Source organism: Leguminivora glycinivorella, chromosome 11, assembly GCF_023078275.1.
Source record: "Leguminivora glycinivorella isolate SPB_JAAS2020 chromosome 11, LegGlyc_1.1, whole genome shotgun sequence".
Classification (NCBI taxonomy): Eukaryota; Metazoa; Arthropoda; class Insecta; order Lepidoptera; family Tortricidae; genus Leguminivora; species Leguminivora glycinivorella.
Genome location: NC_062981.1, coordinates 2264882 through 2289203, shown reverse-complemented (window position 1 = coordinate 2289203; position 24322 = coordinate 2264882). Strand labels below are relative to the sequence as shown.

Below are 24322 nucleotides of genomic sequence, written 5' to 3'. Positions count from 1 at the left end.
GATAGCTACGAAACAGATATTATCGAGAGCGTTTGTGCATTTGGCTACGTACCCAGGATACTCACGCTTCAACTTAAGATTTCTCTGGATGTTCTCGAAAAAAAGAAAAAATATGGGAAAATATCGAAAATTCAACCACGTAGGTACTTACTGTTTGTGCCGTCGCACTCGTCGACCTGGTTGACGCTGACGTGGCAACCACCGCAGTTCTGGTTCTCGCATCCTAACGAGAAGATCTCATACACGTAAGTTCAACAAATTAATCTCTAATCAACAGGCACACCTCTTCAATTATTCTAGATGTTTCTAAAAATAAGTAATAGTTAAGTATGAGAAGTCTTCAACGTTTAAAATATTACTCACTTGTTAAGAATCGTTTAAAAACCCCTAGTTTTTAATCCTTTTTCTTATATTCATTTTTGATAACTCATTAATTTTTAATTTAATTCAAATAATAATTGTTAAATAATATATTCAATTTTCATATTCTTTCATTCAAATATTCAATATTGTATTAATTCAAGTTGACATTACGCATTTATAAATCATTTGTATTATTTTTAATTCATTAAGCATTCATGGTAATTCATTATTTATTCAATTTGTATTTTTTAAATAAAATATCAATATTGTTTAAAGTCACATAATAATATGTAATTCAAATAATCTCTATGCACAAATTTACCTATGGCAATATTCAAAATTCAAATTTGACAGCTTTGAGCTTTCAAAAACTTACGGTCTGTTACTGTTCGTTGTTCCGCTCTCCAACGACATTCACTGTGTCACTTTTCTTTGTTCTCACAATTTGCATTTATTCACATTTTTTACAATTTGGAATCCATATCCATGTAATTTGGATTTTCTATGGTCCATCGAGCCTTCGGAATTGCGAGAGGGCAAGATTGTGGCACCGAGTCGAGCTCCACATATTCAACGGACTTTCTTCAGCGAAGCCGTGGGTCATCCAGGTTGGCGTAGGGCACATCCAGCTACGTGCCAGTTCCGGAGCTGCCACTCATCGCGTCCCATCAGTCAGGAGCGACGAGTGAATTCATACACAGCATCCACCGGACACACGGAGCATCTCACTACAGTGGGAATTCACCGTAACCATCAGACAGTTACGGAATCCAGCCCATCCAGCACCAACCAGACCAATCCAGGAGCAATCCAGTGGAGAACAGCGGCAGCCATCCATCATATTCAGGAGCAGTCAGCGCAGAAGGAGGAAGCACGAAATAGTGAGATCGTTCCTTTTCCTTCTATTCCATTCACATTCCTTTGTTTTTTTTGCAACTGCTCCATCGATTCATACATTTCAATTATATTCATATTCACAGTTATTCCATCAAATTCACATAATAGTAAATTCATTGTCTTCATTGCCACAGTTTGGTCAGTACACAGGAGATATTCACACTTATTCACATAATATTCATTTTTGTAGGCATATCCTAACCTTTAAGCACATTCCGTGGCAATACATAAGATTTAAATTCACAATTTCACTTTCAACTTGATACCTAACTTTTTTCATTAATCAATACAGTCATTTCAATAATTCACTACGTCTAATTTCAATTTTAAACACTTTTAATCTCACGCGAACACGTTTTTAGGTCAATTTTATGTCTAACTGCAGATTGCCGGTAAGGTGTAAACAAACTCATTAAGTGATTACATAACCATCAGTGCATCTCATCTCGTATCAGCTTTGCATTTAAGTTTGAGCGCCTGATACTTTCGAATAGCAAATTTTATTCATGACATTTTATTTAAATTTATTTTCTTAGGCAATTCAATTAATTTATTATGTCACAATGTTTTTTGACTCAGATTTACACAAACTTACTTACAGGCGTGAGATTATTACAGGCAAACTTACAGCCTTTCAGAGGTTTGTTACAAATTTAGCAGCCGAGCCACAGTTAAGCGATTTGCAGCTTGCTGAATTGAAATTAAGATTTGATAGGATAGGAAATATTTATGACGAATTCGATTCAATACAGACAGATATTGGGATATTGTCTGAGTTCACAGTCGAAGAGGATATCGGAGAGGAGCTGGCTCTCTTCGAAGATGCCTACTTCGCATGCATGTCATCGGCTCAAGTACTAATTCAGAAATACTCAAAGCCTAATTCTACCATCCAAGTGTCGACTCAGGCTTTGAAAAATAATGTAGACTGCAAAACACATAATTTGCAGTCTACCTTTCACACAAATATATGCAAAGCCGCTACTGACATTTCATTAAATTCAAATATTCAGGTCCCGGTTTGTAGGGAGTCAGATTCAATCGGTCCCAGGCACAGCTTGGCGCCAGAACAAGACGCTTGTGAGGAGCAGTTTACAAAAACTGATCCTGATGAGCAATCCACATCATCCATTAAGTCGAATGAGCCGCCGACAGATGGCTATATCATTAACAAATGCAATCCCAATCGTGTGGTGGGAACACCGAGCAACCCCATTTACGGTCACGTTCTTGAGAGTCCAGGGTTGCTCAGTTTTATACATCACATTATTGTGTACATATACAAATATTACCGACTCACATTCCTTCATGCAGGGCCTCTATTAAACAGCAAGACGGTGCATCTCTTGATTGGCAACGTATCAAGAGACTGTCAGGGGCTAGGAGACTCACCGATTCATTCATTCACATTATTTACACACATTCACATACATTAACACTGATTCAAACTAACGGCAATTACTATCCAACGTAAATTCAGTCATTTTTCATTCCTTTCCCATTTCCTTATAGGGCGATCCACTATTTCCATGAATCATGCACAGATTGCAGCCTTCAAGACTTCACCGGTTCGTGGCAGCTACACTTCGGGAGGTATCCATGGCAGCGACGGCATCGCACGGGTTCTCAGCATCTTCCATCCTCTCCCTGTCTACACATTGTTGAAGTCATAGACTCCAAGGCGGGAGCATGTTAAGAATCGTTTAAAAACCCCTAGTTTTTAATCCTTTTTCTTATATTCATTTTTGATAACTCATTAATTTTTAATTTAATTCAAATAATAATTGTTAAATAATATATTCAATTTTCATATTCTTTCATTCAAATATTCAATATTGTATTAATTCAAGTTGACATTACGCATTTATAAATCATTTGTATTATTTTTAATTCATTAAGCATTCATGGTAATTCATTATTTATTCAATTTGTATTTTTTAAATAAAATATCAATATTGTTTAAAGTCACATAATAATATGTAATTCAAATAATCTATGCACAAATTTACCTATGGCAATATTCAAAATTCAAATTTGACAGCTTTAAAGCTTTCAAAAACTTACGGTCTGTTACTGTTCGTTATTCCGCTCTCACAACGTATTCACTGTAAACCACTTTCTTTGCTTATCATTTAACACCTCTGCAACACCTCTTCATTAATATATTAGTCATAATTCGGAGTTGAAACAATATGGAGCAGAAACCAGCAGTTTATCCGATTCAAACTACAGTCCGCTTTTACACTTGGGTTACATATTTACATATTCCACCATTGTCAACAACCTGGAGAAAAAAAGACTCAAATTTAAGACCTGAGCCCAGCGAAGATTGTAGTGTATGTAAGATTCATAAGACTTATAGTATGTCATTTATTTCAGTTTATAACTCAATATAAGTCTTATAAGGCTAACCGTGAAACATTTCAAACTCTTAATTATAAAAGATTATTCGAAAATAGGTACTGTCAATGATTTTTACTGCATTATAAGCCATGAAATTTTAAACCATGACCTCTCTAAAACAACGGTTGCATAAAATGTTTCCATTTAATTACATTATTGTCGCTTATCGTAAATAATAAATATTGGGGGACACCTTACACAGATCAACCCAGCCCCAAACTAAGCAAAGCTATGAGTGCTAGGCGACGATATACATACTTATATAGATGAATACATACTTATATACATAGAAAACATCCATGACTCCGGAACAAAATATCTGTGCTCATCACACAAATAAATGCCTTTACCGGGATTCGAACCCGGGACTGCGGCCTGGCTAGGCCAAACCGGTCGTCAAAAACTACTTAAATAAACCCATTCTACCCGCTCAAACTAAACGTACTTAGATAAGCTCTTAAGTAGCGAAACCTCCAGTAATAAATAAGTAATAATAGTTGGAAGCGAACTATAACTACCGGCCTGGTTACAACTTTAAGATACGCCAAAAACTATCTCTAGATATGGCATGGATTGGGTATGTCAATGTCAGAAGTAATAATTGTTTAATAGTTATTTGTTATACAAGGGGGCAAAGTTGTATTTTAACGCCGAGTGTGGAATTGAAAAACGAGCAAGTGAGAGGATTCTATAGTTGAACCACGAGCGAAGCGAGTGGTTTGAGAATAGAATCCTGAGCTTGCGAGTTTTTCAACACACGAGAAGTAAAATACATTTGCACTCGTGTGTAACACAAAACTTTTCCCCTCACTCTAGCGAGGAAAGTACGACGCAAAAAACGCGTTTATCACTGCTTCCAGTAGTTCCACAGGTGGTAAATCATCTTTATTACTAGATTCACCTACTTTTATCAATTTTAAAGCAGTTAATTTGACTTTATTCAAGGTTAAATTACTTTACCCACTAGTGGATAAAATGCGTTTTTACCCGCTGGTATTAAAGGACAAAACACGTGTTTCCGAGCTAGTGAGGGGAAAACAGAATTACTTATTCTTCTTTTTTTTTGCGTTATCCCAGAATTTTGATACAGTTCATAAGATAACAACACGTAGTCCGCTTTGGCAACGAATTCCAGTTTTAGCGTAGGCAGTAACTAGAGTGTCACAATGTTTTTCTTCACAAGAAAGCGACTGGCAAATATAAAACGACATTTCATAGATACATTCCTATAAACTCATTGGTGAGGCGGAGTTTGAACCCGAAGCTTCCGGATTAAAATCGCACGCTGTTACCGCTAGGTCACCAGCGATTTTTGTTGAATTTGATCTGTCATGGTAAAAACAACCTAATTGACAATGACATATCCGATCCATATCGCATCTAGAGCCAACTTCTGACGTATCTTAACCTTCGAATCGGGCCATAGATTCAGAAAAGGCTCAGCGGCGCGGATAACGAAACTAACTGAATTTGAAACTTTAAAATTTGTAGTGGTTTTGCATGTAGCACTTTAGAACGCGGCTGGAATTTAATGGCGCTGGTAATAGACTGACGCCACATTATAAAACGGTTTAGTGTTTTATTTTAGGCTTTGTTTACGTTTATGCCAAATGCTTGCAAAATAACTATTATTTTTCAGATTTGAGACACATAGTGTAGCTACTTGCGCAACATATCTCAGGAAGCTTATCATTGCCGTGAATCAATGTAGACGAATGGGAAGTCAGGGTGCGTAGCCGAATGGCACAAACGCTCACGAAACGCTCACTAAACGAAACGCTCGTAAATATCTATCTCTATCGCTCTTGCGAATTGGCGCGACAGAGCCAGACTACCTTTCGCGGCGTTTCGTTTTCGTTTCGTAGAAATGCCATTCTGCTAGGGGGCCAGGTCAGATTATTCTTAGTTATGTACTAAGAATTTCACCACCCCCTTTCTTCCCGTGGGTGTCGTAGAAGGCGACTGTGGGATATGGGTTAAATTGTGGCGTAGGCGAGAGGCTGGCAACCTGTCACTGCAGTGTCACAGTTTCGTTTTCTTTCAACCCCTTATTTGCCAAGAGTGGCACTGAAACCTGAGTAGTTTCATGTGCTCTGCCTATCCCTTCATGGGACACAGGCGTGATTGTATGTATGTATGTATGTATGTATGTACTAAGAATAATCGGTCGATATATGAAATTCAGCGTTATTGTAACAGTATACAAAAGAAGAATATCTTACCTAATGTTTAAGCATCAACAGAAAGGGACAGAGCTATAGCAGTTACATAGCTCCGTGCCTCTCTCTCAACCTAAACTGAACGGCTTTAGCACGTCATGGTAACCCCCCAGGTCTTCATTCTGATCTGATTCACCGTGTGAGTTGATTTACCTCGGTCTACACAAAACTTGTTTTCATTTTACGACAATTCTGTCGAAAATTGATGTAACATAAAGTCCTTGGGACTACAGATATATTCAAAATCACATTAAAACAACTACAAAACTCACTTCACCTGCTATTTAACGTTCGCGTTAAATATTAACTGCAGTCTACCGGAACAGCCGAATTTCAAACGTAGCCAAGTTAAATAAAACAATTGCGAAGTGGAAACTTCGCAAACTACCAAACACGGTGCAAATAAGGCCTTGTACAGACAGGGGTAGGCTAAGAGCGAGACCCGGGAAACTGTCAATGATTTAAGAGAAACTAAGTCCACATCAACGGTATACCTATTCGCCACGGGCATACTACTCATACACCTGCCAGAATTGTGGTCGTATTTGTCGCATCCGTATTGCCTTATTCAGCCTTTAAAATGTTGTCGCCTGGCACTGTTTATAGAGTTTGTATAGTCTGTTATAGACTTGAAGTTCAGTGACGAGTCTCTCTTGTCGTAGGTAGAGTATCAAATGTGGCCAAGTTAAAAAAACGCCCGGAAAACGGAGTAGAAGACGGAGTAAAGAGGAGAAGGAGGCCAATTGTCTTCATGAAACGCGTGCCTTCCTAAACCTTATCGTTGGCGAATTCATCGACAAGCCATAACACTTAATCCATATTAATATTATAAATGGGAAAGTGTGTGTGCCTGTTTGTTTGTCCGTCTTTCAGGGCCAAACGGAGCGACGAATCGACGTGATTTTTTAAGTGTAGATTAGTTGAAGGGATGGAGAGTGACATAGGCTACTTTTTGTCTCGTGCGAAGCCGCGGGCAAAAGCTAGTAAAATATAAAATGTTATTTAATTCCCATAGAAAATTTGAATTTTGCGCCTTTTTAGTGACAAGATTTGGTAGACACCTATAGTTACTTATTTTCCAAAGTCCTTGTCCATTTTCCGTCACCAGCTCTTGATCTAGTTGTATTTGCCCGCAGTTCATATTCAATGGCCTAGCTTCCAAACTTAGCCGCCCTATTCTAGCTTCTGCATGTAATTAAACTTTCAATGTAACAAGGTTGTACATTGTATTTGACTTGGTTGTATGCTGAGCAGATAAGACAAAGTAATATTTGGTTCTCTAGAGACAGGTATTCATTTATACAAGAGAATTAATAAACAATCCCGTTTTTTCAGCTTTGAAAATGAAATATAACTATGCAAACGGATTATATCGCGTATAATGAATTTATAATTCATCCCGACGTTTCGAACACTAGCTTTCGTGGTCATTGGGTGACATCACCCGTTTACCACGAATGATAATACCAGGTATTTATTTTTCAAGTATCACAATGCACATATGAACGTCAAATAAAACTACGCCGGCTCTAACCCTACGCCTCAGCCTCGAGAAGATTACAGTCCCCCCTGAGTTGGAGGGGGGTATTATCCACTATGGGACCGGCAAAAAACGGCGGGCTACTTCTTTTCAAAACGTTACATGTATTAAATAACAAAATACAATTTAACATGCAAGAGTATTCATCAAAAAATATTAAATAGAGGTAGACCAGTACCTTCCCTATAGAAATTTCAATACATTATGTTATTTGAGCGTCGTTACTCAATATCTCTTTATTTAATTTTCCATATTACTTACATTTTTGATATCTTCGGTTGGATGTAATAATACGTGATACCAACGAGAAACTTCAAAGATTGCGAAAAATAAATTACCTTAAGAAATTGATTTATGAAAACGGATTATATCGAGTACCTATAATTAATTTATATAAGTAATAAATATCGACTTTTCATTACAAAATATAATCCGTTTCCATAATTTTACTTCATGAGTAAATTTCGCCCTGGATTACATATTAAACACTAACTGTTTCCTGCGGCTTCGCCCGCGTACTAATCTAATCTAGCCCCCATTTGACAGGAGCTCCTCTTCATCTTGTAAGGAATTTACGTGCAAAATTTGGAATTTCTAGGACCTGCGGTTACGGCTGTGCGTTGATATATCAGTCAGTCAGTCAGTTTCTTCTTTTTTATATTTAGATAATTAAATCAGATCAGAATCACCCCGACATGAACTACGTTGCCGACTAAATCATAAAGTTGGTAAGCCGAATAAGATGCCACCAATACCTAACTACTGAAGTCCGCCATCAAATATACCAGGGTGCGTAGCCGAATGGCACACTCACGAAACGCTCACGAAACGAAACGCTCGTAGATATCTATCTCTATCGCTCTTGCGTATTGGCGCGACAGAGCCAGACTACCTTTCGCGGGATTTCATTTTCGTTTCGCGTCGGAGAAATGCCATTCGGCTACGGCACCAGAGTAGCTAAGACTCTCATAGATAACTACACGCCTTATTGTCAAGACGTTAGAGTGCATTGAGATATTTGTGAGCGCCTTTGCCGCTTCGATATATTTCATGGAAACTGGCCCCGTAGTCGAATGGCATTTCTGCGATGCGAAACGCCGCAAATGTAGTCTGGCTCTGTCGCGCCAATATGCAAGAGCGATAGAGATAGATAGCTACGAAAGAGATATTATCGTGAGCGTTTGTGCATTCGGCTACGCACACTGGACTGGAGAGTTGTAAGCTAATTGATTAGGGTTCGTGTCGAGTAGCACAGTTTGAGACCAAATACTAGGAAGTTGATTAAATTTAGGGAACAATTTAGTTGTGGTAAGCTGTAATAGATACGGCTTTACACCAGAGCTGAATACGATCGTGAGTTTGCTAGCGGGTTGTAATATAATTATAAATTTTTTCTACTCCCGAACTGTTATTCGTCATTTACAGGGTCGTGCATAGATCTTTAAAACCCTACATAAAAGTCTATTCCCAAAGCCAGCGTCCGACGGCTTTCAGCGCATGCGCGCAGTATCGAAAAAACTGAAAACGCATTGTTTGGCTCTGTAACCATGGCAACGCATTGTTATAACGATACTGCGCGCGTTCGCGGGAAGGCTTTGCTTGGGCAGCTGAGCTGACAGTGCAAACCTTTGCGTCAAAATAACAGTGTGAATTTCACGAAAATTATTCAAGAAAACAATGAAAAACTAAGTGCATGGTCGTAGAAAAAGTATTGTATGCAACGGTGTTTAACTGAGTCAAAAAATTCTCGTGGCGTTTTAATAACAATTTTCGGCTTCGCCTCAAATTGTTACCCACGCCACTCGTCTTTTTTGACCTCCTTTAAACGCCTATTGCATAAAATACTATTTACATAATTATGTCATTAAAATTCAAAATTTATTTAGCACTAGCTTTTGCCCGCGGCTTCGCTCGCGTTAGAAAGAGAAAAAAGTAGCCTAAGTCACTCTCCATCCCTTCAACTATCTCCACCTAAAAAATCACGTCGATTCGTTGCTCGGTTTTTCCGTGAAAGACAGACAAACAAACAGACACACACACTTTCCCATTTATAATATTAGTATGGATTTAGGTAAGGGGTATACAGGTTGGAAAGATAAGTCGGGCCCTGAAGGGAAAGTACTTTAAATTCTCAACCTGGCGTGTTAAAAAAAGACATTCCTGTATTTTTAAAAAGAAACAAAACTGCATTTAAAGATTCTGTAAAACTCGCTTATTTCGCCCGGACTCGAAGTTACCAACACTCTGCACTAGCACATCTCGGACACTAGCGATCAAATATATGAAAGAGGCTCGTTCCTAGCACACAGTCTAAGCTCGTGTAGGTGAACGCGTACTATGCTTGTATGAGTGACATATGACAGGTCGACTGTTCGCGTTTTTGACAGGCGGTAACTGTCAGGTAACCGAGAGGGGGTGGGCGGCGATTTCAGCGGGGAGCAGGAGTGGCCATACTGTAGGATAGTACTTTTTATTATACTGTGGCACTAGACACTAGGGTAACTTTAGGGTTACCATAAATTTTGATATTGAGGTTAATGAAAATGATGTACAGAAACCGCTGCCTAAGTAAAGCACCGATTTGAAGTTCATTTGATTTATGATCATGAATTCATGAAACAAACATCATGTCAAGTAGGACAAACATAATTATGTACTAGGTATAATCGCTACTTATAAATAAATAAATAAATAAATAAATATTATAGGACATTTTTACACAGATTGACTGAGGCCCACGGTAAGCTCAAGAAGGCTTGTGTTGTGGGTACTCAGACAACGATATATATAATATATAAATACTTATATACGTAGAAAACATCCATGACTCAGGAACAAATATCTGTGCTCAACACACAAATAAATGCCCTTACCGGGATTCGAACCCGGGACCGCGGCGTAGCAGGCAGGGTCACTACCGACTGCGCCAGGCCGGTCCGGTCGGGACTTATGTACTCGGAATAACAGCATCAAAAGTAACGAATAAACAATTCGTCAGAAGTATGGCAAACGTTTCCAATTAAACCTCTACAGTTTCTGTAAAATGATTTGCTATCGTCTTCGACATAATAATTATGTCGAAACATATATCCTTTTGATAAGCTAAACCATCAAAAACTTTTTATCGATGAAGTTTGATTTTATTGCTGACTTGAATAGGCATGGTGAGCACAGATGAGCTAATTGGAAAGTATACCTACGGTTTTTGTGATTTAGCCAAATTTATAGCACTTCCCAATAACACAAAATAACAGTAGGCCATTGTTACAGATTGTACTACAAGTCACCCACCCAACTCGGCCAGGGCAACGTAACGATGATCAACACAACAGTCCCTGGCCACACCCTGGAGAAACTCACTCCGAACACACAATATGTGTGCTGGGTAAAGGCGCATGCTGCTGCTGGGGACTCGATGCCTTCGGAGACGCTTCTGGCATGGACTGACCCTGCTTATCCAGCGTATGTCGAGGTAAGGGAGACCTACTGATCCTTGTATTAACACGGACAAGGCAACGTGACAATGATCAACACAACAGTCCTTGGCTATGGCCAAGAAGCTGACCCCTAACACTCAGTAGGCTGCTTATCCAGCGTATATCGAGGTAAGGGGCACTAAAAACTGTTAATTTAAAAATGTGCTATGTCGTTTCGTGACCAAAAAATCTTCTATTTCTTTGTAATCTGAATACAATGCCTACATGCTCTTAAACAATCCTTAGGGCCCATTGAGAAGATTCGAAAACTCGCATACGAGTTTTATTACATTGCGATATTTGATGACTGGGCAAAATTGTATGTAGCCTCAACGGCTCGCAATGTAACTAAAATTGCATGCGAGTTCGCGCGCCGTCTAAATCAGGCCTTATTGTTTGTGTCTGTGCTAACTGGACACTGAAATAGCCTTAGTAGGTATAAGCGCTAGCAACTCCGTAAAAACTCGGAACATCTCAGATGTACAAGTACATGTACATTTGTACATGCACAAATTCCAATTTTTCTTCATTGGTGGGAGTCACGTGGTCAATTTTTTTGTCCAGCCCCCAGGCCCCAGCTAATGAGCTAATTAGCAAAAATGTTTCTGTTTCATGTAGCCCCCGACTGTGAACCCCGTGAACCTGGTGGTGGAAGGCTCCAGCATGACCATCCTCTGCATCGCCATGGGAACTCCTACGCCCACCATCTCGCTTTACATCTCTGGTAAGTGAATAACTCCAAGATTCCAATGTCAATTTTTTAATGTAGTGAACTAATCATTCAGCTACTTGAAGACCATTTAAAGTCTTTGAAACCGCGTTCCGAAAACATTAGGCTAGCATTAGGCCTGGGCAGCTTTCATACATACATACATACATACAATCACGCCTGTGTCCCATGAAGGGATAGGCAGAACACATGAAACTACTCAGGTTTCAGTGCCACTCTTGGCAAATAAGGGGTTGAAAGAAAACAAAACTGTGACATTGCAGTGACAGGTTGCCAGCCTCTCGCCTACGCCACAATTTAACCCATATCGGCCATATCCCACAGTCGCCTTCTACGACACCCACGGGAAGAAAGGGGGTGGTGAAATTCTTAACCCGTCACCACACTGGGCAGCTTTCCTCCTCTGATTTCTGATATTCTAACTTCTGTTGTCTGTGATATTCTAACAGAGGATAAAAACTCTAGCAAACATTTTTTTACAATATGATTTATAAAAAATAATGAGTAAGTATTAGCCACTTCTGAATTATGCTATACATTTTCCATTTTCTTTCAATATTAACAGTGAAACGAGCTTGGCTGTTTTATCAACAGCTGGCAACTTTTAAGCGAAAGAACGCGTGTAAACGAAATTCATGTTTTTTTTTTGTTTAGGTCACCTGATTCGCCAAGTGGAGACGAGACATATGGTGACCGTAATACACAACGTCACCCGAGACATGGACCAGATCTCGTGCTATGCCGACAACGGCTATGGCACACCAATGCAGGCTTCAAGGAAGATCAATATTTCGCGTAAGTCCTTACATTCGCCTAACTTTTGCCCCTTTGTTTGCTGTTTGTTTTATTTGCTAGAAAATAGGAATTGGTGCTTTTACAAAGCGACGAAAAGAGTCGTGTGAGATGATGACAACGACAACTGTCCTGTACAGTGATCGCACCGCACTCTTGCCGTCATTTCTAACAAGATTGAGTTAATTATTCAGAAAACGTGCAAAAAAAACACATCCAACTGTCCCATCTGCGTTCGTTAGTGATCGTTTTCACAAGGCGTCGCTAACTGTGCTCAAATATGCGGTTCTAGTCGCATTGGAAATCACGTTCCTGCTGGACCCCGTAAAAGTTTCTAGGAATTCCTTAAAAAATAACCAAGAACGTTTAAATTTTTGAGTTCCCGGTGAACACAGTGTATAAAAAGTCTACATCGTGATTGTTTGCCTGCAGACGTACCAACAATCCAAGCCTCAGGCATCACAATGGCCGCCGCCGGTGACTCCGTGATCCTGGAGTGCAGGGTCGAGGCCCTGCCCAAGCCTACCATCGCTTTCTGGAGAGACCCCAACGGCCGGACCCCAGTCATCGACGGACCTAACTATACTATACAGTTGCTTGCGGATCCTGAGGTACGTCCTTTATTTTTTACTTAACTTTACCTTTTTAATCTTGTTGCATAGCTAAATTTGAACGAACATTGGGATTCAGTGATCCTAGAGTGCAGGGTAGAAGCCTTGCCCAAGCATACCATCGCTTTCTGGAGAGACCCCAACAGACGAACTCCAGGTATGGATGGACTCAAGTGCCCAACTATACGATACTGCTGCTATTAACTATTCATGCTAGTACCTAGTTCCCCTCGTCAATGATACCATATATTAGTAAATTGACTACAAGTATAACTAACATTCATCAAATGTTATTCAATCAGATTTTTCTCACAAACGTAAATAGTACTCATAGTATCATATTATTACCAGTATTTTTTGACAAGAACAATTATAATCAAAGTACGAACAAAATAAGTTACCTAACCAATCACATTCTGTCACTCTTCGTAGCTAGCCCTCCCTATCGCTCTTCTGTAGCGGCACGACAGAGCCAGACTGCGATTCGATCGCCGCGTGGCGTCAACGATTGTCACTTGAGCTAGACTGGCTGTCCGGAAATCTATTCTATCCACTTTTTTGAAGTCTATTAAAAAATGCTCTGACAGCTGTAATTGCTTTTTCTGGACATGAAGGCTGAGCTGTCGGGTTTTAACTCATTTTTCTTCCATCTAGCTGTTTTGGTTGGACTTAATTTATTTCGAGAAGTGTGCGATATTTTATTTGACTCTGTTTCATATTTTTGATAGAAGTTTTCTACTAAAAAAAATATAAATATGTATTATAAATTTATAACTATGAATTCACGAAATTCCTTCTACTACAATGTTTTAGGAATAAGTATGAGACTTAATTAAAAAAAAAAACTATATAGTTGTCATAATATATGTTTTATTGTTAAAGAAGCGCTGGTGGCCTAGCGGTAAGAGCGTGCGACTTTCAATCCAGAAGTCGCGGGTTCGAACCCCGGCTCGTACCAATGAGTTTTTCGGAACTTATGTGGGAAATGTCATTTGATATTTGCCAGTCGCTTTTCGGTGAAGGAAAACATCGTGAGGAAACCGAACTAATTCCAATAAGGCCCAATTACCCTTTGGGTTGGAAGGTCAGATGGCAGTCGCTTTCGTAAAACTAGTGCCTATGCCAAATCTTGGGATTAGTTGTAACAACGGACCCCAGGCTTCCATGAAGCCGCGGCAAATGCCGGGATAACGCAAGGAGGATATTTCACATAACGATCTGTGACACATTGACATAACAATCTGTGTAATATCAATTCGTATTCATACTAAACTTATAATCGTCATGTAGGGCAGGGCATCACACCCCATAAACTCTTGCCAGTATGACCGAAAGGCGTACGCTGGGTACGTAGCGGAATGGCACAAACGCTCACGAAACGAAACGCTCGTATATCTGTCCCTATCGCTCTTGCGTATTGGCGTGACAGAGCCAGACTACCTTTCGCGGCGTTTCGTTTTCGTACGGCTACGTACCCTGAAAAGACAAAACTGCTCAAGCTTCACGTAGCTTCTTTAGTTTCCAAATGTTAATTAAAATGTTCGCGGAAAACGATCTCAATAATACAGGAAAACGAGTTCATTCCGATTGTACAGCCCAGTAAATTAGAATTATACTCCATTAAATATCTCATCAACTTCGCTTTAACCTTATTAACTCATACTTGGCGGATCCTCTACTAGGGTTGGAAGTAACTCGAGTCTTTAGTCTTCTCTTGTAGAACTAGACTTGAGTTTGTGAATTTCTGCGTTTTAAAAAAATCCTAGTCTTTTTGTTCTTTTCAGTTTCTTAAAACCTAACTCCAGAGGAGCTTTCAAATAACAATTCCTCCAAGATTTTTTTGTGAAGTAGATAGTGTAAAAAAAAAATGTGTCAACCGACCAATTGTGTCGCTTAACTTCAAAATTGGATTTACCCAGGTTTGAAGTTAAGCGACACAATTAACGTTTTTTTGAGCTCCCAAATGAATTAAAGACAACATAAAATAAGAAAAGTCATGTCAGTTATGCCAACTTGAATCTTAAGTTTTATGAGTCTATAAACGAGAGTCGAGACTCAGAGCAGACTCAACGGACTCATAAACATCACTATTCTACACGTTCTCACTGCAGATAGTGTTCCAACCCTGTTAAGTTCGAGTTAAGATTCCAAATTACTAACTTGAACTCCATTTAAATGCTAATTCTTCGTCGATTATGGCGGATATTTATTTGATCTTATGCTAATCTTCTAATCTCATTCCTATTCATGTTTCCTTGTGAACTGGGATGTCTTTAAGACTGTTTAATTTGCTTGTGATTACTGTAATTATCGCGATTCGAGCTTAAGTTACGTCAAATATTGGCTCTAGATACGATACGGATCCGATGTGTCAGTACCAAAGTGAAATTTTTGCTTGTATTTACGTTTTGTTTTCATTTATATCGCATCTAGGTTCGTAAATGTATGACAGAATAAATAATTTATTATTGTCTTAGATCTGTAGGTACAAAGTGGCAAAAACTTTATTTTCCTCATTTAATACAAATATGTAATAGTGGATTGTGTTATTCATTCTAATAAAATATTCAATTGTTTAAAACAAATTATTATATATCAATACCTTTTCACAGGAACCAACGAAATACACGATGCGTCTAATAATAAAAAAGATAGCAGACACGGACGAGGGAGACTACTTCTGTCACGCCGAGAACGCTTTCGGGAAGACTCTGCGACCGGTCTCAGTGCGACTGAGGCCCACTACACCACATCATAACGTCACGGAGTGTTGTACTCAGGTATGATGCGTGAGACTAAGTTACTCATTTATCTAATAATAATAAAGAAGATAACAGACACGGACGAGGGAGACTATTTCTGTCACGCCGAGAACGCTTTCGGGAAGACTCTGCGACCCGTCTCAGTGCGACTGAGGCCCACTACACCACATCATAACGTCACGGAGTGTTGTACTCAGGTACGACGCGTGAGACTAAGTTAGACTCATTGATCTAATAATAATAAAGAAGATAACAGACACGGACGAGGGAGACTACTTCTGTCACGCCGAGAACGCTTTCGGGAAGACTCTGCGACCGGTCTCAGTGCGACTGAGGCCCACTACACCGCATCATAATTTTACAGAGTGTTGTACTCAGGTAAGACAAGAAAAAATCAAATAAAAGCATTTAAATAAAACTCCTGCAAAAAAAATTACCTACAGCAACAGACTAAACAATTTTTCACCTCACTAGCTCGGAAACATGTGTTTTGTCCTTTAATACCAGCGGGTAAAAACGCATTTTATCCACTAGTGGGTAAAGTAATTTGACCTCGAATAAAGTCAAATTAACTGCTTTAAAATTGCTTTAAAAGTAGGTGAATCTAGTAATAAAGATGATTTACCACCTGTGGAACTACTGGAAGCAGCGACAAACGCATTTTTTGCGTTGTAATTTCCTCGCTATACTTAGTGAGGGAAAAGTTTTGTGTAACACTCGGGTGCAAATGTATTTTACTTCTCGTGTGATAAAAAAACTCGCAAGTTCAGGATTTGGTTCTCGAACCACTCGCTTCGCTCGTGGTTCAACTATAGAATCCTTTCACTTGCTCGTTTTTCAATCCACACTCGGCGTTAAAATACAACTTTGCCCCCTTGTATAACAAATAACTATTTCCACTCCTAAATACTCCTTGATACGAACTTTTATTTTTAATTGAGGAGTTCTTCTTCTTTTTCTTCCTCGTTCCCTCAATGCTGATTATCGCGACCACAAGTAGCGTGTCTCCACTGAATGCGGTCATAAACCACGTGGACTGCACGCCGCCAGTTGACTTCTTCATACAGTTAGACCGTTTCTTACATAATGAGGAGTTAAATATAGTAGAATGTGTTAAATTGACATATAATTTTATTATAAACAACCCTCACGATGATATCAAACCGGGTGAAAATTTAACCTTGTCTTTTGTTGCAGATGAACGTGTCATCAGCCTGTATCGACGCTTGCAGCTTCCACCTGGACATGGACAACATCATGGACCGGCCAGAGTGCATGAACGACTTCGACAAGCTCATGAAGTGTGCTGCTGACGGATCAGGTAAGTTCAGAGAGGACTTCAAACTCCCCTTTTCCCTTAGGACTTGACAGAGTCCCAAATAGGGCCGTAGAAAAAAACTGCCCCGATCCATTTCTCTGATGTGGAGACTAAAGGAGCAGTCGATGTTACTGAATACAGGTTAAGAATTACAACGTGTGGCCTGTCACACATCTCTTCTCTGTACAAAATTCTTATATCCTGGGTAGGAGCAACGTATTCCTCAAATTACGACAATTACCCAAACCCCCTTTTTGATGTACATAACCACGTAATAATTTAACTGTAAATCAGTCCGACTTAGCAATGCACGGACGAGAAGTTTCCAAAGTTTCAGAACATTCCTCATGAGAATTTTCGGTAACTTCTGAGAATGTTCTCGAGAACGAGAATTTATCAGAATACTTAGTAACTTCGTAGTTTATACCATAATTTCGTCAAACTCAGCAAGTCAAGACGTAGTCCCATGGTAGTGCGCTGGCTTCGTATGCCGATGTTCTCAGGTTCGATCCTGACAGCGATCTTTTTGTTTTTATGTTGTTTTTTTTTTTGTATATATATTGACATGACCAAAAACAGGCATCAAGAAATAATAGTTCGGTACCTAATTTAAAAAAGTCGGGACTAAAACTGTGAAGTCTGAAAGTCGAAATGTTCCCTGAAGTATAGTGAGAATTTAAGCAACTTATTGGTAACTTATCACTTATTACCAAAATAGGTAACTGTAATAGACAATATTATATGTATAATAACATATAGTTTTATATTATGCCCATTTAAACTTTATTTCAAGTATATTCTCTCGTTTAAACAATAAATTGCATGTTGCAGGAATGTTCAGCGAACATTCTCAAGAATGTTTCCGCTTTTTGGTATTGTTCTGCAATTTCTACATTACTAGTCCGACTTAACTAACGAATGATACAGGACGCAACGGGACAATGTGTCAATGTCACGTAACTTCTATAGAAACACACATTGCCTTCCTATACCGTTCTAGCCAGATAGTCCTTTGTAGTTAATGTTAGCTGACTCCCTCTTTACCCATTTTTCATTTTCGTCCGTTTACTTATATAATTTGCGCAGATCACCGCAGCTGCTGCGCGTCGTGGGGCGTCCCTCGCAACTGCTTGGAACTCTGCCGAGGTGGCACTGTCGCACGCTCATGCGCATTGCAACACGCTCGTCGTGCGTTAGCGTGCTTCCGCGACTCCGGCGCAAGGTTGCCTGGCCCACCGAGGAACCTGAAGGCGCACGCTGCTCCTACACCACACGCTGTCCTCCTCAGGTTCGTTTTATAATAACCTAACCACAAAATTAAAATTTTGAAAAAACCCCCGACCGCGACATAGTTGACCGATTTTCATGAAACATGGCTAAGAACACTCCCGACTTACTCAGCTTTCAGACGAAAAAAACTAAATCCAAATCGGTTCATGCGTTCGGGAGCTACGATGCCACAGACAGACACACACACAGACAGACAGACAGACACACACACAGACACGTCAAACTTATAACACCCCGTCGTTTTTGCGTCGGGGGTTAAAAATCTATTTTAATGTCTCACATTATTTGCCCACAAAATACAAGCTAGACATGTCAATTGTGTCGTATAATAGGTACTTGTGTATTTTTCAAATAAAAAATTTCGTATTTTTTTGTCATTTTGTATAGTAAATTATGACGTTATGAACACACGTTACTCATCATCATCCTCCTTGCGTTATCCCGGCATTCGCCGCGGCTCATGGGAGCCTGGGGTCCGCTTTGACAACTAATCATAAGATTAGGCATAGGCACTAGTTTTACTAAAGCGACTGCCATCTGACCTTCCAACCCGAAAGGCCTTATTGAAATTAGTCCGGATTCCTCACGATGTTTTCCTTGACTGAAAAGCGACTGGCAAATATCAAATATTCAAATGACATTTCGGACATAAGTTCCGAAAAATTCTCTGGTACGAACCCGGGTTCGAACCCGCGACCTCCGGATTGAAAGTCGAACGCTCTTACCGCTGGGCCACCAGCGCTTTTTATGAACACAGTTACTAATTTATAACAATTATCTCTTTCTGTCCTTAGCTGGGAGCCACCAGCGAAGAATCCGCAGACAGTCTACCTGTACCGGGTGTTCTGGCGCGCGTACGGCGCCAAAGTGCCAGAGAAGTTGGACACCAGCGAAACAAGTGTCGTGCTCACAGGGTTACAAGACGACGTGCGGTATGAGTGTGTCGTGAAGGCTGCTAATGAGGCTGGTAAGTGTATCTTACTGAGTATTGATATTGATACTAGCCTAGACAACGACGCCAAAGTGCCAGAGAAGTTGTGGACACCAGCGAAACTAGTGTCGTGCTCACAGGGTTACAAGACGATGTGCGGTATGAGTGTGTCGTGAAGGCTGCTAATGAGGCTGGTAAGTGTATCTTACTGAGTATTGATATTGATACTAGCCTAGACAACGACGCCAAAGTGCCAGAGAAGTTGGACACCAGCGAAACAAGTGTCGTGCTCACAGGGTTACAAGACGACGTGCGATATGAGTGTGTCGTGAAGGCTGCTAATGAGGCTGGTAAGTGTATCTTACTGAGTATTGATATTGATACTAGCCTAGACAACGACGCCAAAGTGCCAGAGAAGTTGGACACCAGCGAAACCAGTGTCGTGCTCACAGGGTTACAAGATGACGTGCGGTATGAGTGTGTCGTGAAGGCTGCTAATGAGGCTGGTAAGTGTATCTTACTGAGTATTGATATTGATAGTAGCCTAGACAACGACGCCAAAGTGCCAGCGAAGTTGGACACCAGCGAAACCAGTGTCGTGCTCACAGGGTTACAAGATGACGTGCGGTATGAGTGTGTCGTGAAGGCTGCTAATGAGGCTGGTAAGTGTATCTTACTGAGTATTGATATTGATAGTAGCCTAGACAACGACGCCAAAGTGCCAGAGAAGTTGGACACCAGCGAAACCAGTGTCGTGCTCACAGGGTTACAAGATGACGTGCGGTATGAGTGTGTCGTGAAGGCTGCTAATGAGGCTGGTAAGTGTATCTTACTGAGTATTGATATTGATACTAGCCTAGACAACGACGCCAAAGTGCCAGAGAAGTTGGACACCAGCGAAACCAGTGTCGTGCTCACAGGTTTACAAGATGACGTGCGGTATGAGTGTGTCGTGAAGGCTGCTAATGAGGCTGGTAAGTGTATCTTACTGAGTATTGATATTGATAGTAGCCTAGACAACGACGCCAAAGTGCCAGCGAAGTTGGACACCAGCGAAACCAGTGTCGTGCTCACAGGGTTACAAGATGACGTGCGGTATGAGTGTGTCGTGAAGGCTGCTAATGAGGCTGGTAAGTGTATCTTACTGAGTATTGATATTGATACTAGCCTAGACAACGACGCCAAAGTGCCAGAGAAGTTGGACACCAGCGAAACCAGTGTCGTGCTCACAGGGTTACAAGATGACGTGCGGTATGAGTGTGTCGTGAAGGCTGCTAATGAGGCTGGTAAGTGTATCTTACTGAGTATTGATATTGATACTAGCCTAGACAACGACGCCAAAGTGCCAGAGAAGTTGGACACCAGCGAAACCAGTGTCGTGCTCACAGGTTTACAAGATGACGTGCGGTATGAGTGTGTCGTGAAGGCTGCTAATGAGGCTGGTAAGTGTATCTTACTGAGTATTGATATTGATAGTAGCCTAGACAACGACGCCAAAGTGCCAGAGAAGTTGGACACCAGCGAAACAAGTGTCGTGCTCACAGGGTTACAAGACGACGTGCGATATGAGTGTGTCGTGAAGGCTGCTAATGAGGCTGGTAAGTGTATCTTACTGAGTATTGATATTGATAGTAGCCTAGACAACGACGCCAAAGTGCCAGAGAAGTTGGACACCAGCGAAACAAGTGTCGTGCTCACAGGGTTACAAGACGACGTGCGGTATGAGTGTGTCGTGAAGGCTGCTAATGAGGCTGGTAAGTGTACCTACAGAGGCGCCGGCACTTAGGCGTACCCTCACTACGTTACACTAAATAAAAATGCCAGAGAAGTTAGACATTATTATAGGGAGTGAATGTGATTCTATGGTGTTACATCTACAAGCCAAAATGCGTCGTTAAGTGTGAAGTCACATCTATGAACGTAAACGTCTAAATAATAACAAGCGATTTCTCATATTACATAAAATGTAACGATGCAGATACGACTGTGGTGACTTCACCCTGTGCGTTTTCATATTATCCGATCCGATATCGGATGTCGGCCCAATATCCCGTACATTACAGGCGCCATCTTGGGTTTATTCTATTGAAATTCTTCCGGCATCCGATATCGGATCGGATAAGGTGAAAACGGACTAAAGCTGCAATATATGCCGGTAAGTGTATTTTTACTGTACATTCTGGCACGCATACGGCGCCAAAGTGCCATAACCAATAACCAAACAAACTTGGTGCTCACAGAATCGCATAACAATATTTATTTAAAACGAATGCATTGTCAGGGCAACAATAAAATGCTACTTGCACTGTTTTGATACACTTGAAAATATTGTTTCTATCTCAGCATTGTCTTGCATAAGTTTAAGGCGATAATTTAATGAGAATGACATCATGAAGATCTCATTGTGACCGTGTGTATACAAAACTTACACAATAAAGAAAACAGAACACAATCTACATTGTTACAGAATTATTATCACGCGAAACTTCAACGCCGACGGACGAAATACTTGAAAAATATTAAATTTTTGAAACGGTTTTAATGAAATAAACGAGGACCGCAATTTAATTCATTATTTTAATCCGACGTTCAACTGGGTTGCATCACCTGTATTCACGGGTGAATGAAAATATTTTGCAACAGACCGGTTCATATCACTAAACAATATTTACTGTTATAAATTTTTATCTGTGACTTGTCAGAAATCTATAACCTTGACCCTTGAAACTTTTAAAAAGACACAAAGGGTCGAATTTTGAATGTCCACCATTTGATTTCGTGCATTTCGTTCGATAATATCCTCACTACCAGTGATTTAAATTTTACTAACAGAAACGAGTGGTCAACATCCCTACTCACTAGATTTACGCGAAATCGTGCGTTCGAAATTCAAAAAATCGGCCCCCATGTTCGGGTATCGCTACAGACTAATGTACAAATTTTTACCAAAGTTCCCTTTTCCAGGCACCTCATCCCTCAGCCAGTCGATAATGTTCACGACGGCGGGCCAGGAGACGGGCGCGGCGGCGGCGCCGGTGGCGGCGGGCGGCACGGGCACTGCGGTCGGCGTGGCTGTGGCCTGCCTGCTCGTGGCGGCCATCTTGGCGGCGGCTGCCTTGTATTATAGACATAGGAAGGTGAGTGTTAATGTTCACGGCGGGCCACAAGACTGGTGTGGCTGGCGGGACTGGCACCGATGTATTATAGGTTAGTAATATTTTCGTACGGTTTCCATGTCGACAGGAAAACTGTTCTTCTTCTGCTCAAAGTGTTTTTTTCGGGATCGTCTCGGAGTCCATGTTAGTGTTCTTGAGATATCTCTTTATTATTAGACAATGGACATTGGACATCCATGTGATTCGAGATCCCCCATGATTCCCACGAATCCTTCGTGATGACTATGTTATCCATTTTAATTGCGGGCTGTTCTCATTTTTACACATATAATGGTCACTGAGCCAATTTCAATAAATTAAACCATTAAAACTGAGTTAAATTGGGTTAAATTGTGGCGTAGTCGAGAGGCTGGCAACCTGTCACTGCAATGTCACAGTTTCGTTTTCTTTCAACCCCTTATTTGCCAAGAGTGGCACTGAAACCTGAGTAGTTTCATGTGCTCTGCCTACCCCTTCATGGGACACAGGCGTGATTGTATGTTGTTGTATGTTGTAAACCATTAAAGTATACCAACTGATCAGTTACCGAGCTATAACAGTCTCTCGGTATAATTTGAGGAGATCAAGGTTGCCAAAGCGCTACTGATGGAAATGATAAACGCTAGGATCAAAAAAATCAAGACAGTTTCGGTTAGATATGTATTTTTCTTTGTCTTTAACTATTATTTTTTATTTCAGAATCTTAGACTAAAAGCCCAGGGTGGCGTTGCGTTCGAAAACCCGAGTTACCTCAGGGAACCAGCGCCGATTCCTGACACCACAATTATCCACGTAAGAATCTTTCATCATAAAGAACTTTCAATTTACCTTTTCTTTTATTTATTACGAGAAAAAGCTCCTAGAAAATAACATTATTAGAAAAAAATAAATGGAACGCATTCCTAGAATGGTTATAATAAGTCAGGATTGTAAAATAAGTTTTCTATTAACTAGAAATATCTGCTTGGCTTCACTTCTTGGAGAAAAACCAGAAGCAAAATACCTTTTATTGTTATTTTAAAACCTGTTCATTTTCTTCTAAAACTTCTTTTTGTGCGTTTTAAATGTCTTTCTGAATCCCTACAAGAAAATAATACTCTGACTTCTGTAACAGGGTTCAGTACCAAACGGGAACGCCAACGGCGGCAACGGAGTTGCCAACGGCAACGGCAACGGCGTCTCCATCAGTACGGCGTGGAGACAAGAGACGCTGCAGAACCCTAGCACAGCTACACAGCGGGAGGTGGATCCTACGCTGTATGAGGAGCTTAAGTTAGGTTAGTACAAGGTCATAAACAATGGCGTTGCCAGCGGCAACGGGGTCTTCATTAGTACGGCGTGGAGACAAGAGACGCTACAATATCCTTAGCACAGTTACAGAGCGTGAGGCGGATCCTATGAATTACGAGGAACTGAAGTTATGTTAATATATTATATACTTCAATACCATTTCATGAATAATGGAGGTGGATCCCACAGAAATTTCTATCCTTCTTCGTTTTTTCATGACTGAGAGTTGCGACCACATGAGATCTCTATTTTATGAACCAAAGCTGCTTCATTCTGCATCATTTCCCAGCTTCTTGCCAGGCACACCGATTAGTGACAATCTTTACGCATCGGATAGCTGGCTGATTCCATATTGTTGAAAACTGGTGGATTTTACAAGAATTGGTAATAAAAACCCGCGGGTGTCGTAGAAGTCGATTGTGGGATATGGGTTAAATTGTGGCGTAGGTGAAAGGCTGATAACCTATCACTGCAATGTCAGAGTTTTGTTTTCTTTCAACCCTTTATTTGCCAAGAGCGGACTGAAACTTGAGTAGTTTCATGTT

The 24322-nt window shown here is 40.4% G+C and overlaps 1 protein-coding gene across 4 annotated transcripts in view; it reads left to right on the top strand.

Annotated features, from left to right (window-relative positions):
* The window catches only part of LOC125230981 (Ig-like and fibronectin type-III domain-containing protein 1), a 375479-nt gene that overhangs the window by 347759 nt on the left and 3398 nt on the right, over positions 1 to 24322 (top strand). For all 4 annotated transcript variants that reach the window (XM_048136304.1, XM_048136305.1, XM_048136302.1 and 1 more), the window contains 11 exons: positions 10693 to 10894; positions 11517 to 11622; positions 12283 to 12423; positions 12853 to 13031; positions 15644 to 15811; positions 16991 to 17114; positions 18198 to 18399; positions 19196 to 19368; positions 22297 to 22469; positions 23187 to 23279; positions 23602 to 23764. In XM_048136304.1, the coding sequence (XP_047992261.1) occupies positions 10693 to 10894; positions 11517 to 11622; positions 12283 to 12423; positions 12853 to 13031; positions 15644 to 15811; positions 16991 to 17114; positions 18198 to 18399; positions 19196 to 19368; positions 22297 to 22469; positions 23187 to 23279; positions 23602 to 23764 (1724 nt within the window). The remainder of the gene's footprint in view (positions 1 to 10692; positions 10895 to 11516; positions 11623 to 12282; positions 12424 to 12852; positions 13032 to 15643; positions 15812 to 16990; positions 17115 to 18197; positions 18400 to 19195; positions 19369 to 22296; positions 22470 to 23186; positions 23280 to 23601; positions 23765 to 24322) is intronic.